The 16,502-nt window shown below is 43.1% G+C and overlaps 1 protein-coding gene across 7 annotated transcripts in view; it reads left to right on the top strand.

The window, feature by feature from the left end:
- Positions 1–15,510, top strand: part of LOC139245293 (bifunctional heparan sulfate N-deacetylase/N-sulfotransferase 4-like) — a 976,369-nt gene extending 960,859 nt beyond the window's left edge. For all 7 annotated transcript variants that reach the window (XM_070871150.1, XM_070871158.1, XM_070871145.1 and 4 more), the window contains one exon: positions 11,633–15,510. In XM_070871150.1, the coding sequence (XP_070727251.1) occupies positions 11,633–11,755 (123 nt within the window). In that variant the 3' untranslated portion in view covers positions 11,756–15,510. The remainder of the gene's footprint in view (positions 1–11,632) is intronic.
- The last annotated feature ends 992 nt before the right edge of the window (positions 15,511–16,502 follow it).

Here is a 16,502-nt window from a genome sequence, read left to right as displayed (position 1 = left end):
ACGGCTTTTAATAACGTTGTTAGGTGTTCCGGCAGAAAAGGAATCTGATACCCGAACTGGGTAATGTACTGTTGCAGGTTCGGGATCGTGTCATTTACTATAATGTGTACCGTGGATGGTCCTGGGATCGGAATAATACATTCCTCTGCCACTTGAACTTCGGCGTGGGGTTTGAAGCAGAAAGTGCTGTCGGTGACCAGACACCAAGTGTCCCGGTGCACTCGATACTGGTCCACACTCGTGGTTACACAGTATGTCCCGTTGCCCACATATGCTACCTGAGGTGGAACGTGGCTCTGGGCCCTCAACTCCATGGTGACTCTCAGATTCAAACCCGCACTCTGGCCGATCGTACGCGTTCAAATGCTGGGGAAACAATATGACGTGTGCACCCCTGCTCTGGCAACCCTTGAGGTCAGAGCTGGTCATGGCGTGCTCCCACTTTATAACAAGTGGTGGGACCACATGATACCACACGTGCACCCCTTCCTGTATGACCCCAATGTTCTCCACCCTGTATACCGGCGCTGGTTGTGATGTCCCACCCATTACCGGCATACGCAACACTATCCCCACGATTGTGTGGTTGGACCGACCGCAATCCACTGAGATTGGGTAGGCTTTGGAGGCTTGACGGAGCTGACACGGGCTCATCGAATTACTGTATGGGTTGAGAGCTACGAGGTGCCGGTTGCTGATCCATGATGGAACGTGACCTTGCTGGAGGTCCTCAAAATGACTGCGCCCCTCGCTCAGCAACCAGGCACTGTACAACACGCACACTTCGTTTCGTGCTGCCTGTGCCGAGACATTCCTGTCCTCCTGTATTAATGCATTTACAGTCTTTGTGTGTGTCTCCAGCTCTGCGATAACTTCCTTTAATGGACAGTCATTGCCTGGTCCTCCTCTAACTCCGACCCTACCACTGCATTCCCTTCCCCTAGGATTTTCCACAGCTGGTCCTTTAAACCACTGATCTGCATCTGCAGCTACACGTCGTCATACTATTGACGAGAGATGTACCCGCGCTAAACGTCGCAGCGACATCATTGAGCACCCCTCGCCTCTGCCTCCTTGGAGCAACATTATCCCTCGCTCCCATATCGTACAATCTTTCCGGACTCACATTCCCGTAACTGAGTTCAAAGAACTGGCGGAACATTTCTTTAATGAGCGCCTCATTCATCTGTTCAGTACAGTAATCACTCCCAGCTCTAGAACTATTGCAAAGTAGGGATGCGTTGAAAACACCTAAGGGAAACCACTTACAATCCTCACGTGAAGATTTTCCAAGCCCTTGCACAGTGTGAGGAACATGCCACAAGCACACAATGGAAAATTGTAGACAACAGACCTGTAGTTTTCTGATGCACCACATGCAAGGACTCCAAAAATCCACATTTTGAGTACTGAATGTACTTGCAGTTTTCAAAATGCCCAATTCTCTCATGTTGCCCATACCAGGAGCTGAATACGTAAAAACAAAATCATGAAGCATATTTTTGCATGTAGTACTTTCTGCATAATGTATGATTGGTATTTCTTTTCTTAAGAAAGTAGTTGGTACAAAACTTTAAAAAACCTTGGGCATTGGTGTAAGTTAGGAGCTGCAATTAAATAGATAAGTGATCTTTATTATCTAAGGAAAACTAATTAATTAAATCAGCTGTTTGCTGAGCAGTGGCTGGGTGAGTTTCGCTAAGGTTTAGAGGTTAGTTCTACTTGATAGTTCTGAGTGTAACTAGAGGGATGGCGGGGCAGGTCAGTCTTGTGGATTAAACATCCTGTGGCATGTGGGAAATCCTGGATGCTTCGCGCAGTCGGGACGACCACATGTGCAGGAGGTGTCTCTAGCTGCACCAACTCGAGCTCTGTATTTTGGAGCTTGAGCGGTAGTAGCTGGAGTCACTGCGGTGCATCCGTGAGACTGAGAGCTACGTGGATAGCACGTTTCTAGAGGTGGTCACCCTGCAGCTTAAAAGTGTGTAGGCAGAGAGGGAGTGGGTGATCACCGGACAGAAGAGGAGGACTAGGCAGGTAATGCAGGAGTCCCCTGAGTCCATCTCACTTTCCAACCGGTGCTCTGTTTTGAGTACCGGTGAGGGGCGATGGTGGCTCTGGGGAGTGCAGCCAGAGCCAAATCCACGGCACCACAGGTTGCTCAGCTCCACGGTGGGGAGGAAGAAGAATGGAAGAGTTATTGTTGTAAGGGATTCGATAGTCGGGGAGCAGACAGGCGTTTCTGCGGCCACAGACGTGACTCCAGGATGGGTATGTTGCCTCCCTGGTGCCAGGGTCAAGGATGTCACCGAGCGGCTGCAGGACATTCTGGCGGGGAGAGGGTAAACAGCCAGAGAACGTGGTCCATATCGGGACCAATGACATAGATAGAAAGAGGGATGAAGTCCTGCAGGCAGAGTTTAGGGAGCTAGGAGAGAAATTAAAAAGCAGGACCTCAAAGGTAGTAATCTCCGGATTACTCCCGGTGCCACGAGCTAGTGAGTACAGAAACAGGAGGATAGAACAGATGAATGCGTGCCTGGAGAGATGGTGCAGGCGGGAGGGCTTTAGTTTCCTCAGGCATTGGGACCACTTCTGGGGGAGGTGGGACCTGTACAAGCTGGACGGGTTGACCTCAACAGAACCGGGACCAATATCCTGGTGGAGGTGGGTTGCTAGTGCTGTTGCGGAGGTTTTAAACTAGCTTGGCAGGGGGATGGGAACCTGAAAATAGATTCAGTAGGGACGGGAGTAAAGCTGAAATTAGAAAGCAAAAATGCAGAATTTGAAGGACAGAGGAAACAAGCAGGAAAAAAGGCTAAACAAACAAATTTAAAGGCTCTTTGTCTAAACGCACGTAGCATTCGTATCAAAATAGATGAGTTGACAGCACAAATAGATACAAATCAGTGTGATCTGATAGCCATTACAGAGACGTGGTTATAAGGTGACCAGGACTGGGAACTAAATATTAAGGGGTACTTGACAATCTGGAAGGACAAACAGACAGGAAAAGGAGGTGGGGTAGCTCTGTTGATAAAGGTTGATAAAGAAATTATGTTGGCTCAAATGATCAGGATTTTGAAAAAGTTTGGGTGGAGATAAGGAATAATAAGGGGAAAAAGTCACTGGTGGGTGTAGTCTATAGGCCCTCTAACAGTAGCAACTCTGTTGGTCGAAGTATAAACCAGGAAATAGTGGGGGCTTGTAAAAAGGGAACAGCAATAATCATGGGTGATTTTAACCTCCATATTGATTGGACAAATCAAATTGGTCAGGGTAGCCTTGAGGAAGAGTTCATAGAGTGCATAAGGGACGGGTTCCTTGAGCAGTATGTAACGGAACCAACCAAGGGGCAGGCTATCTGGTCCTGTGTATTGACACAGGATTAATATCCCAGGAATGGATCCCCTTGGAATGACAGTTCATAGCATGGTTGAATTTCAAATTCAGATGGGTGAAAAAGTTGGATCTCAAACCAGCATACTAAGCTTAAATAAAGGAGACTACAAAGGTATGAGGGCCGAGTTGGCTAAAGTGGACTAGGAAAATAGATTAAAGTGTAGGACGGTTGATGAACAGTGGTGTATATTTAAGGTGATATTTCACAACTCTCAAGAAAAATACATTCAAGTGAGGAGGAAAGGGTGTAAAAGAAAAGATAGCCATCCGTGACTAACTAAAGAAATAAAGGACGGAAATAAAACAAGAGCATACAAAGTGGCCAAAACTAGTGGGAGGACAGAAGATTGGGAAGCTTTTAAAAGCCAGCAAAGAATGACTCAAAAAATGATTAAGAAAGGGTCGATAGACTAAGAAAGTAAACTAGCATGAAATATAAAAACAGATAGCAAGAGTTTCTATCGATATGTAAAAAGGAAAAGAGTGGCTAAAGTAAATGTTGGTCCCTTGGAGGATTTTTGTGAACAGTTCATGAGTTTACTCAAAAAAGCTCATTGAGCATTGCAAGTGACTGATGAGTACATTCATTTGACAGACCGCATCCGAGTTTAACCTGTGCATCTATTCACCACATTGGTCTTTTAAGTGTAGGCATTCAATTGACTGGAAAAAGTGGTCTTTGAGTTTCCAACAATAAAAACCCACCTTTTCCAAATTTGCACCCATCTCCATAGAGGAAGAGATTAGGAACAAAATTGAGTAGGTTAGATTAACGAGAAAAACATAAACATAGAAACATAGAAAATAGGTGCGGGAGTAGGCCATTCGGCCCTTCGAGCCTGCACCACCATTCAATGAGATCATGGCTGATCATTCCCTCAGTACCATTTTCCCGCTTTCTCTCCATACCCCTTGATCCCTTTAGCTGTAAGGGCCTTATCTAACTCCCTCTTGAAGATATCCAATGAACTGGCATCAACAACTGTCTACAGTCGGGAATTCCACAGCTTAACAACTCTCTGGGTAAAGAAGTTTCTCCTCATCTCAGTCCTAAATGGCCTACCCCTTATCTTAAGACCGTGTTCCCTAGTTCTGGACTTCCCCAAGATCGGGAACATTCTTCCTGCATCTAACCTGTCCAGTCCCGTCAGAATCTTACACGTTTCTATGAGATCCTTTCTCATCCTTCCAAACTCCAGTGTATAAAGGCCCAGTTGATCCACTCTCTCCTCATATGTCAGTTCAACCATCCCTGGAATCAGTCTGGTGAACCTTCGTTGCACTCCCTCAATAGCAAGAACGTCCTTCCTCAGATTAGGAGACTAAAACTGAACACAATATTCCAGGTGAGGTCTCACCAAGGCCCTGTACAACTGCAGTAAGATCTCCCTGCTCCTATACTCAAATCCCCTAGCTATAAAGGTCAACATACCATTTGGCTTCTTCCCCGCCTGCTGTACCTGCATGCCAACTTTCAATGACTGATGAATCATGACACCCAGGTCTCGTTGCACCTCCCCTTTTCCAAATCTGCCACCATTCAGATAATATTCGGCCTTCGTGTTTTTGCCCCCAAAGTGGATAACCTCACATTTATCCACATTATACTGCATCTGCCATGCAATTGCCCACTTACCCAACCTGTCCAAGTCACCCTGCAGCCTCTAAGCATCCTCCTAACAGCTCACACCACCACCCACCTTAGTGTCATCTGCAAACTTGGAGATATTACACTCAATTCCTTCATCTAAATCATTAATATATATTGTAAATAGCTGGAGTCCCAGCACTGAGCCCTGCGGCACCCCACTAGTCACTGCCTGCCATTCTGAAACGACCCGTTTATCCCGACTCTCTGCTTCCTATCTGCCAACCAGTTCTCTATCCACATCAGTACATTACCCCCAATACCTTGTGCTTTGATTTTGCACACCAATCTCCTGTGTGGGACCTTGTCAAAATCCTTTTGAAAGTCCAAATACACCACATCCACTGGTTCTCCCTTGTCCACTCTGCTAGTTACATCCTCAAAAAACTCCAGAAGATTCATCAAGCATGATTTCCCTTTCACAAATCCATGCTGACTTCGACCGATCCTGTCACTGCTTTCCAAATGCGCTGCTATTTCATCCTTAATGATTGATTCCAGCATTTTCCCCATTACTGATGTCAGGCTAACCGGTCTATAATTACCCATTTTCTCTCTCCCTCCTTTTTTGAAAAGTGGTGTTCCATTAGCTACCCTCCAGTCCATAGGAACTGATCCCAAGTCGATAGACTGTTGGAAAATGATCACCAATGCATCCACTGTTTCTGGGGCCACTTCCTTAAGTACTCTGGAATACAGACTATAAGGCCCCGGGGATTTATCAGCCTTCAATCCCATCAAATTCCCGAACACAATTTCCCACCTAATAAGGATATCCTTCAGTTCCTCCTTCTCACTAGACCCTCGGTCCCCTAATACATCCGGAACGTTATTTGTGACTTCCTTTGTGAAGACAGAACCAAAGTATTTGTTCAATTGGTCTGCCATTTCTTTGTTCCCCATTATAAATTCACCTGAATCCAACTGCAAGGGACCTACATTTGTCTTCACTAATCTTTTTCTCGTCACATATCTATAGAAGCTTTTGCAGTCAGTCTTTATGTTCCCGGCAAGCTTCCTCTCGTACTCTATTTTCCCTCTCTTAATTAAATCCTTAGTCCTCCTCTGCTGAATTCTAAATTTCTCCCAATCCTCAGGTTTACTGCTTTTTTTGGCCAATTTATATGCCTCCTCCTTGGATTTAACACGATCCTTAAGTTCCCTTGTTAGCCACGGTTGAGCCACTTTCCCTGTTTTATTTTTACTCCAGACAGGGATGTACAATTGTTGAAGTTCATCCATGTGATCTTTAAATGTTTGCCATTGCCTATCCACCGTCAACCCTTTAAGTATCAGTTGCCAGTCTATTCTAGCCAATTCACGCCTCATAACATCGAAGTTACCTTTCCTTAAGTTCAGGACAATAGTTTCTGAATTAACTGTGTCATTCCCCATCTTAATAAAGAATTCTACCATATTATGTCACTCTTCCCCAAGGGGCCTCACATAACAAGATTGCTAATTAGTCCCTTCTCATTACACATCACCCAGTCTAGGATGGCCAATTCTCTAGCTGGTTCCTTGACATATTGGTCTTGAAAACAAACCCTAATACACTGCAGGAAATCCTCCTCCACCGCATTGCTACCAGTTTGATTAGCCCAATCAATATGTAGATTAAAGTCACCCATGATAATTGCTGTACTTTATTGCACACATCCCTTATTTCTTCTTTGATGCAGCCAAGTTCATGGCACCTTGGCTGGCTCTGTTGCACAGGAGGGCTGGAAAATGATTGGGAGAGTGAAAGTGATAGGGGATTCAATTGTAAGGGGAATAGATAGGCGTTTCTGCGGCCGCAACCGAGACTCCAGGATGGTATGTTGCCTCCCTGGTGCAAGGGTCAAGGATGTCTCGGAGCGGGTGCAGGACATTCTAAAAAGGGAGGGAGAACAGCCAGTTGTCGTGGTGCACATTGGTACCAACGACAAAGGTAAAAAAAGGGATGAGGTCCTACGAAATGAATCTAAGGAGCGAGGAGCTAAATTAAAACGTAGGACCTCAAAAGTAGTAATCTCGGGATTGCTACCAGTGCCACGTGCTAGTCAGAGTAGGAATCGCAGGTTAGCGCAGATGAATACGTGGCTTGAGCAGTGGTGCAGCAGGGAGGGATTCAAATTCCTGGGGCATTGGAACCGGTTCTGGGAGAGGTGGGACCAGTACAAACCAGACGGTCTGCAGCAGGGTAGGACCGGAACCAATGTCCTTGGGGGGAGTGTTTGCTAGTGCTGTTGGGGAGGAGTTAAACTAATATGGCAGGGGGATGGGAACCAATGCAGGGAGACAGAGGGAAACAAAAAGGAGACAAAAGCAAAAAACAGAAAGGAGATGAGGAAAAGTGGAGGGCAGAGAAACCCAAGGCAAAGAACAAAAAGGGCCACTGTACAGCAAAATTCTAAAAGGACAAAGGGTGTTAAAAAGCAAGCCTGAAGGCTTTGTGTCTTAATGCAAGGAGTATCCGTAATAAGGTGGATGAATTAACTGTGCAAATAGATGTTAACAAATATGATGCAATTGGGATTACAGAGACGTGGCTCCAGGATGATCAGGGCTGGGAACTCAACATCCAGGGGTATTCAACATTCAGGAAGGATAGAATAAAAGGAAAAGGAGGTGGGGTAGCATTGCTGGTTAAAGAGGAGATTAATGCAATAGTTAGGAAGGACATTAGCTTGGATGATGTGGAATCTATATGGGTAGAGCTGCAGAACACCAAAGGGCAAAAAACGTTAGTGGGAGTTGTGTACAGACCTCCAAACAGTAGTAGTGATGTTGGGGAGGGCATCAAACAGGAAATTAGGGGTGCATGCAATAAAGGTTCAGCAGTTATAATGGGTGACTTTAATATGCACATAGATTGGACTAACCAAACTGGAAGCAATACGGTGGAGGAGGATTTCCTGGAGTGCATAAGGGATGGTTTTTTAGATCAATATGTCGAGGAACCAACTAGGGGGGAGGCCATCTTAGACTGGGTGTTGTGTAATGAGAGAGGATTAATTAGCAATCTCGTTGTGCGAGGCCCCTTGGGGAAGAGTGACCATAATATGGTGGAATTCTGCATTAGGATGGAGAATGAAACAGTTAATTCAGAGACCATGGTCCAGAACTTAAAGAAGGCTAACTTTGAAGGTATGCGGTGTGAATTGGCTAGGATAGATTGGCGAATGATACTGAAGGGGTTGACTGTGGATGGGCAATGGCAGACATTTAGAGACCGCATGGATGAACTACAACAATTGTACATTCCTGTCTGGCGTAAAAATAAAAAAGGGAAGGTGGCTTAACCGTGGCTATCAAGGGAAATCAGGGATAGTATTAAAGCCAAGGAAGTAGCATACAAATTGGCCAGAAATAGCAGCGAACCCGGGGACTGGGAGAAATTTAGAACTCAGCAGAGGAGGACAAAGGGTTTGATTAGGGCAGGGAAAATGGAGTACGAGAAGAAGCTTGCAGGGAACATTAAGACGGATTGCAAAAGTTTCGATAGATATGTAAAGAGAAAAAGGTTAGTAAAGAGAAAAAGGTTAGTAAAGACAAACGTAGGTCCCCTGCAGTCAGAATCAGGGGAAGTCATAACGGGGAATAAAGAAATGGCAGACCAATTGAACAAGTACTTTGGTTCGGTATTCACCAAGGAGGACACAAACAACCTTCCGGATATAAAAGGGGTCAGAGGGTCGAGTAAGGAGGAGGAACTGAGGGAAATCCTTATTAGTCTGGAAATTGTGTTGGGGAAATTGATGGGATTGAAGGCCGATAAATCCCCAGGGCCTGATGGACTGCATCCCAGAGTACTTAAGGAGGTAGCCTTAGAAATAGCGGATGCATTGACAGTCATTTTCCAACATTCCATTGACTCTGGATCAGTTCCTATCGAGTGGAGGGTAGCCAATGTAACCCCACTTTTTAAAAAAGGAGGGAGAGAGAAAACAGGGAATTATAGACCGGTCAGCCTGACCTCATTAGTGGGTAAAATGATGGAATCAATTATTAAGGATGTCATAGCAGCGCATTTGGAAAGAGGTGACATGATAGGTCCAAGTCAGCATGGATTTGTGAAAGGGAAATCATGCTTGACAAATCTTCTGGAATTTTTTGAGAATGTTTCTTGTAGAGTGGACAAGGGAGAACCAGTTGATGTGGTATATTTGGACTTTCAGAAGGCTTTCGACAAGGTCCCACACAAGAGATTAATGTGCAAAGTTAAAGCACATGGGATTGGGGGTAGTGTGCTGACATGGATTGAGAACTGGTTGTCAGACAGGAAGCACAGAGTAGGAGTAAATAGGTACTTTTCAGAATGGCAGGCAGTGACTAGTGGGGTACTGCAAGGTTCTGTGCTGGGGCCCCAGCTGTTTTCATTATACATTGATGATTTAGACAAGGGGATTAAATGTAGTATCTCCAAATTTGCGGATGACACTAAGTTGGGTGGCAGTGTGAGCTGTGAGGAGGATGCTATGAGGCTGCAGAGTGACTTGGATAGGTTAGGTGAGTGGGCAAATGCATGGCAGATGAAGTATAATGTGGATAAATGTGAGGTTATGGCCTACTCCTGCACCTATTTTCTATGTTTCTATGTTTCTATGTCCCCAACCTCACTACTACTGTTTGATGGTCTGTACATAACTCCCATTAGCGTTTTCTGCTCTTTGGTATTCCGCAGCTCCACCCATACCAATTCCACATCATCCAAGCTAATGTCCCTCCTTACTATTGCATTAATTTCTTCTTTAACCAGCAACGCCACCCCGCCTCCTTTTCCTTTCTGTCTATCCTTCCTAAATGTTGAATACCCCTGGATGTTGAGTTCCCAGCCTTGGTCACCCTGGAGCCATGTCTCCATGATGCCAATTACATCATATCCGTTAGCTGCTATCTGCGCAGTTAATTTGTCCACCTTATTCTGAATACTCCTTGCATTGAGGCACAGAGCCTTCAGGCTTGTCTTTTTAACACACTTTGCCCCTTTAGAATTTTGCTGTAATGTGGCCCTTTTTGCTTTTTGCCTTGGGTTTCTCTGCCCTCCACTTTTACTATTCTCCTTGCTATCTTTTGCTTCTGCCTCCATTTTATTTCCCTCTGTCTCCCTGCATAGGTTCCCATCCCCCTGCCATGTTGGTTTAACTCCTCACCAACAGCACTAGCAAACACTCCCCCTAGGACATTGATTCCGGTCCTGCCCAGGTGCAAACTGCACAGTAAACAATAAAAAAATAAAACAGATAGAAAATGGAAAAGATGTGGGAAAAGTACGAAAAACAGGGATCTCAGAGTGAACAGAATTAATATCTATTTGGTGTTTTAGTTTTTATTATTATTCATTCTCGGGATCTGAGTATCGCTGGCGAGGTTGGCATTTATTGCCCATCACTAGTTGCCCAGAAAAGGTGGTAATGCAACCTCGTTGGTGTGGGAATGGAGTCACATTTCGGTCAGACTGGGTAAGAACAGCATGTTTCCTTCCCTAAAGGACATTGGTGAGCCAGTTAGTTTTTTACAACAATCCGACAGTTTCATGGTCATTTCTTACTGATACCAGTTTTTCTATACTGGATTCAAGTTCTCGAACTGCCATGGTGGTATTTTAACATGTTCTGTAGTTTATTAGTTCAGGACTTTGAGTTACTAGTCCAGTAACATAACCACTATACTACCATACCCATATACTGCAGTAAATAAAACTGTAACTGATATTTTATTAGCTATATTTTGGTAAAAATAGTATTATTTTGAGTGTGCCAGTTCAGGAATAAAGAAAGAAACTTAATTGTTCTCAGAAGACAGGAACTCTCTTGGATATTCCAGCAGTTTAAGTGTTAATATCCTGAAGAAGGAGAGGCTGAAAATTGTTGGAACTGGTCCACTGCTGGAAGTGTGGTGGAGAGGCTACCAGTGACCTTCCATCCTCACCTTGCCAGAGAATCCAGAGTCATATCATTGGGATGCCAGTAGCGGCGCTTGTGTCCCTATAAGAATTATCTTGGATGTCCACCCGTGAATGGAGGTAGGAAGAGAAGTCAATGCCACTGGCCAGGAAGACTTTTTATCATCTGCACCATCAGCTGTGCAAGCTGCTCACCTGAATGTGGAGCCAGAAGGAGCTTTCCTCCTGCCACAATTTTGAAACTACAAGCCACTGCCAACCACCTTCCGATCTCCTACCCCTCCCTATGGCTTACTAGTGGCCTGGTGCCAGTGTCCCCACCGGCCAACTTGCAGTTTCGTCCTGACCGGTGCACTGTCTCCTGGAGTGCCATTAGACCAATTTAGCGAGACCCTCTTGCGTGTCAGTTTGAGTGCGCTTGGCAATCTCAAAGATTTCGAGGCCCAGTTTTGAACTTCTCAAAATCATGCAAAATCTTCACCTGCTGCATTAAAATTGTATGCATTCATTTTCTGGAATGTTTTGCCCTTAGTAGCATTTGCTGGGGGGAAACGTACTGCTTTATAATATGTATAAATCAATTACATATTTACACAACTGCTGTTTTTAGGTATAAGATATGTATATTTGGCTGAGTTGGAACAAGAACAAGAAATGATGTATTCCTTTTTGTTTTTTTTTCCTCTTTGTAGTCTAGAACATTCCTCTCAAGATACTACAAGGACCATAATATTGAACTATCCAAGCTGTTCTATAGACTGGGTCTGCCGTTGCCAGCTTGGCTGAGGGAAGAGCTACAAAAAGTGATGAGATAGTTGTTGGAAAACTGGAAGCAAAATAGCAATTTTCCTATTATTATTCCCAACACTCAGCTCCCACCATCTCTCCCCTCCCAAGCTAGGAGTGACTGCCAAAAAAAAACAACTTTCTACTATACCTCTACAAACAGAAAGTATTTGTTAATCTTTCCATATGCTGGCATGTGGTATTGTAAAGCTGACAGCACACGAGGAAATGTGGGTCAACAGCCTATGACTGAGTTTTATGTTTAACCGGTGACATTTAGTCAGGGTTCAGTCTGGGTCCCCCTCCATCTGAACATTGATTGACTATTGTAAAGGCAGAAATATGTGACTGTTTTTGTAAATGAAACCAGTGCAGTGCTGGTTAACTGTCTGGTATCTGCAGTGAAAAAGAAAATTGCACTATGTTACTTTTACTGCCATGCATTTCAATTAATCCAAAATCATCACCTCAGCATTATAAACTTGTGCTTTAAAATCACTGGAGTTTCCAATCATTTTGGTTTTGGTTACTAAATAATAACAGTTTAAACTGATTACAAGCTATCCACTGCATAATTCGCCTATGGAATAGTAGCCTTTCCCTAGGTTTACTGTTGATGCAATAGTTTCCTCAGAAGCTAGCCTACCAATGCTCACTTAAGCATATCTGAGAGGGAAGAATGACTGATTGTATTGGCAGTAATTAAAGATTGTTGTCTGGTTGGGGATAGTGTTTCTCGATATAATCACCAATAAAAATTGCTCCACCCAAAATAAAATCCAAACAAACACATACAAAAGACACAAAATAAGAACAGGCTTGCAGACTTGTAGCAGCTGCTGGATGAACCTTTCCTTCTCTGTCATGATGGAAACATCACTAACTAAGTAAGTGCGATACGCTGAATTTACAGTACTTTCTCTCAGCTATGTGTAATTGTACTGGATGATCAGTGTCTCTCCCTCTCCCTTTCTCTCTCAGACACAAATATACCTGAAGGATTATATGAATGACTAGTAGTCCATTCATTTTGCTCAGTGATGTGTTTTTTCAGAAGGACAAGATGTGAGTGTGAGTGTTGCAGAAAAGAGAAAGTATTGGGCACACTACACTACAACGTATAAGTTTGGTTTGTGGACTCTTCTGATTCAGACACTGAAAAAGTGAAAATATATATCTGAATTTTTTGGCCCCTTTAGACTTCTGTGTGACAAGCTTGGTAGCTTTGATGAGCAGTGACTTAACTAAGAACTGTTATTGTGAAGTGAAATCTATTGGGGGTGATTTTCATGCAGTAAATGGACAGGGGGCATGTACTGCAACTGCCCAGAGGAGTCAGCATGAGACCCGTGCAATTTTCGGAGTCAGCCCTAGTCACCATGCAGTCACTGGGCTGCCAGAGCAAAACATGGTTGCAATGGATCCGGCACAGGCTCGATGGGCCGAATGGCCTTCTTCCGTGCTGATGATTCTATGATGGGCACCTCGCCAATCTGGAGGTGGGACAATGGGCGGTGCAGCTGTTGGTCAAGGGACTGCAGCAGCAGCTTAGAGGGCAAGTGTAGTTTTCATTGGGAACAAAAAGAAGCAACACTGTGGAGCAGCAGGTAACATGGGTACTGAACCTACAGCAACATGTACATACGCTTTCAAATCCGTTAAGATGAAAAGCCAACAAGCAACTGCCAGAAAAATGCTCCTAAAGCTCCATCCAGCTTTACCTGACAGCAGCTGAGGATCCCTTTAAGGTTTGCTGGAAATGGCCGCCCTTAAACTTGTACAATCCATCATTGATGGGTGAGAGCAGGCACTGGCGGTAGTCAGATGGACAGAGAAAAACTTGACCTCGTGGTCTAAATGACGCCACTTGTCCCTATTTGCACGTGTACATGAGGCTGCTGCCTGTTTCTGATGGGAGCGCTGGTCGCTGGAATTCAAGTCTGTCTGAAAATCGGAACATCAAAGCAGCAGTACGTCGGAGCAGGCTAGCAGCTGCTGCCTTTTAGTTCTGCTACAGCCCCATTCTTGAGCACAAATGGGGAAATAGCAAGATGAAAATCACCTGCATTATTTCTTAAATACCCATTGAATCATCTTTGTTCAAAGTAGGGTCCAAAATTGTTTCATCTGCGAATGCAGATGAAGGCTGTGATGTTGTCTTTCCCTTTTTCTCCTCAACCCTTCCCCATATTGCCTAACTATATTTCAAAGGAATAGGATTGAGTTTCTTGGATCTGTGATCAAAGTGGTCCCATGACTGATGTGACAGTCTCCAGATTACTTGTTACACTCCAGGTACTATTCTGCAATGAATCCACATACCTGTACCAACATCTTGTTGCACAAGCAGCAAGTAATCCAGCATTAGCCACACAAAGGCTCCTGAGAATTCCCAGGTATATGAACCCAGCGGAAGGATCTCATCCAAAGGTTATTTGAACTTCAAGCCTCAAAGTTGAAATGGCCTCTTAACTGCCACAGAATCTGTAGTGCTCCAGTGACACATTCTCAGATAAGCAACTGCAAAAAAAAAACATAGATACAGTTGCAATACCTTTGTGTAGTTACCCTGTTCCTGGTCTGTCATAAACATCAATATAATCAACCAGTGGTCAAAGGCACAGGAATAATCTACAGCACTCAAAATAGATGTATATTGTGAACTGTAGGCACTGACTCTCAATGTTACAATGTTTTTTTTGCTTCAGATATGTACATAATTGATGAGTAAGAGATGTCAAGTCTTTAATATTGTTATAGCTTGTTGCCCTCAGAAAGATAACTGCAAATTTAATCTGGTCCAGTCTCTTAAATTAGTTTACAGAATACAATATTGAATAGCACAGGAAGCCAATAAAATGAAATCATTTTCAATTCGCACAAATTAAATACGTTTGGACAGTAACAGGGTAAGAGCTATGAGCTACGTTGAAAATATTTATGAGATAAAAATGGTTTGACCAATAATGTTTATGTCATTGAAGTAAGTGACCCTATTTTATATTATTTTTTCGCTGTCCCAACACATTTTGCATTAGTTACTGGTGCAAATGTGATTTCCCTGAAGCACAATTTTGCTCTGTTGCTACTTAAAATATCTTTTTGGCACCAAGATAGAATTTTGATTGTTGAAGGAAGGTGCACTGAAGTTACTAGAAGCGATATTTTACACTGATAAGGTAGGTGCAAGATTCAATAGACGTTTTAAAATGCGGTCATAGAGCCAGCACTGCAAACATTCTAGATTTGTTTCTTACTTTTCTCAAGAAAGGAACAAGTGACTGCCCCCCAATTTAAATATTTACAAATAGATTTTACATTAAAAACCGTAAAAATTTAGTAGGAGTCATCTTTGACCAGTCCTCTATTCTGCCAATGGTGCACAAATCAAGATGCAGGCTATTGGCAGCTTGTTCGTGGAAAAGCCACATTGTCATATATCAGATAAAATTTTCCAATAGGCACTGGTTATGGGGAACTTCACCTGCTGAAAATACATATCAGAATAACACGGGCGCGCTAAGCGCAATTTTTCAATATGCGATGCCAGTGGCCGAGGATCCCCCTGCACCAGAGCAAACTTGTAAAAATAACTCCCATAACATCAGGCCCAAAAGCATATCACAGAGTGGCACTCATAGACTGATGTTACTGTCTTTGGAGCTATATTTATGTCATCGTTTTCATTGCTGAGCCTTCCAACATTTGTTTACTTAATTTTATATTGTTAATCTTAATTGTTTGATATTCATTTATTGTCTCATTCAGATTGACTGAAATAAAAGCTGGAGAATTGTTCTCGAGATTTGAAAAATGCCGATTGATAGTTTCACTGACTCAAAGTAGCATGCATCAGCCACTCTAGGTCAGTCGGTCTTGAAAAAGCACTTTTTAAAAATACGATTTCACTAAGCAGTGAATATTTCACAATGATACATTCTATCTAAATACATAAATCCTTGGTGAGGTTACTGAGTGAAGGTTATACAGATATAATACCAACAACAACTTGCATTTATATAGTGCCTTTAACATGAAATAAATCTGTAACCTCCCTCCCTGAAGCACATTAGGCGTAATTTAAAGAACCCATACTCCCAGTAAGGGCCAATGCTCTTAAGAAGTGAGACCAGCTCCCTACTGGGGGTGTGGGATCACAGAATTAATCCTATTGTCCCTACTTATATGCCTCTCAATCTTGATCAATAACTCTTGGAGCCTCCCCCCGACCCCTGCAAAAAGAAATGATGGTGTAATAATTTTAGGAATGGATATAGTGCACATCATGTGCATTATTATTTCCCGGTGGCCTTTGGGCTTAATTTGGGACCTTTTTCAGCATCTTGGAATAGGCTTATATATGTGTGTTAATATTTTCTTATGTTATTTGTTTCAAATGAGGATAGAAATGAATTATAATGATGAATTATTATGGTTGTAATCCAGTACCAAAATAATATACTTGATTTTTGACTCTTACTGCTTCTTGCTATATCACATTTTTCAACCGAGTAATTAATGTTACATTAGCAGGTGAAAAATATTCCTTTGTCCGTTATTTTGGCTGAAGTATTTATCCATTTATTTTAAACTGGCTAACACCTGTATTAAAATCATGGCTACATGTCATACAAACGTATTAAGCATTTACCTATTAACAGCAAAAACAGTATTTTCTAGGTTTTAGTCTCAAAATGAATCACTAATAATGTAATGGTATAAAAATAGCTCTTCATTGCAGTAACTATCTTGCTGCAATCTTCTTCAGAAGATGAC

Source organism: Pristiophorus japonicus, chromosome 2, assembly GCF_044704955.1.
Source record: "Pristiophorus japonicus isolate sPriJap1 chromosome 2, sPriJap1.hap1, whole genome shotgun sequence".
Classification (NCBI taxonomy): Eukaryota; Metazoa; Chordata; class Chondrichthyes; family Pristiophoridae; genus Pristiophorus; species Pristiophorus japonicus.
Note: the sequence above shows the minus strand (reverse complement) of the source record. Positions and strands in the feature narration are given on the sequence as shown.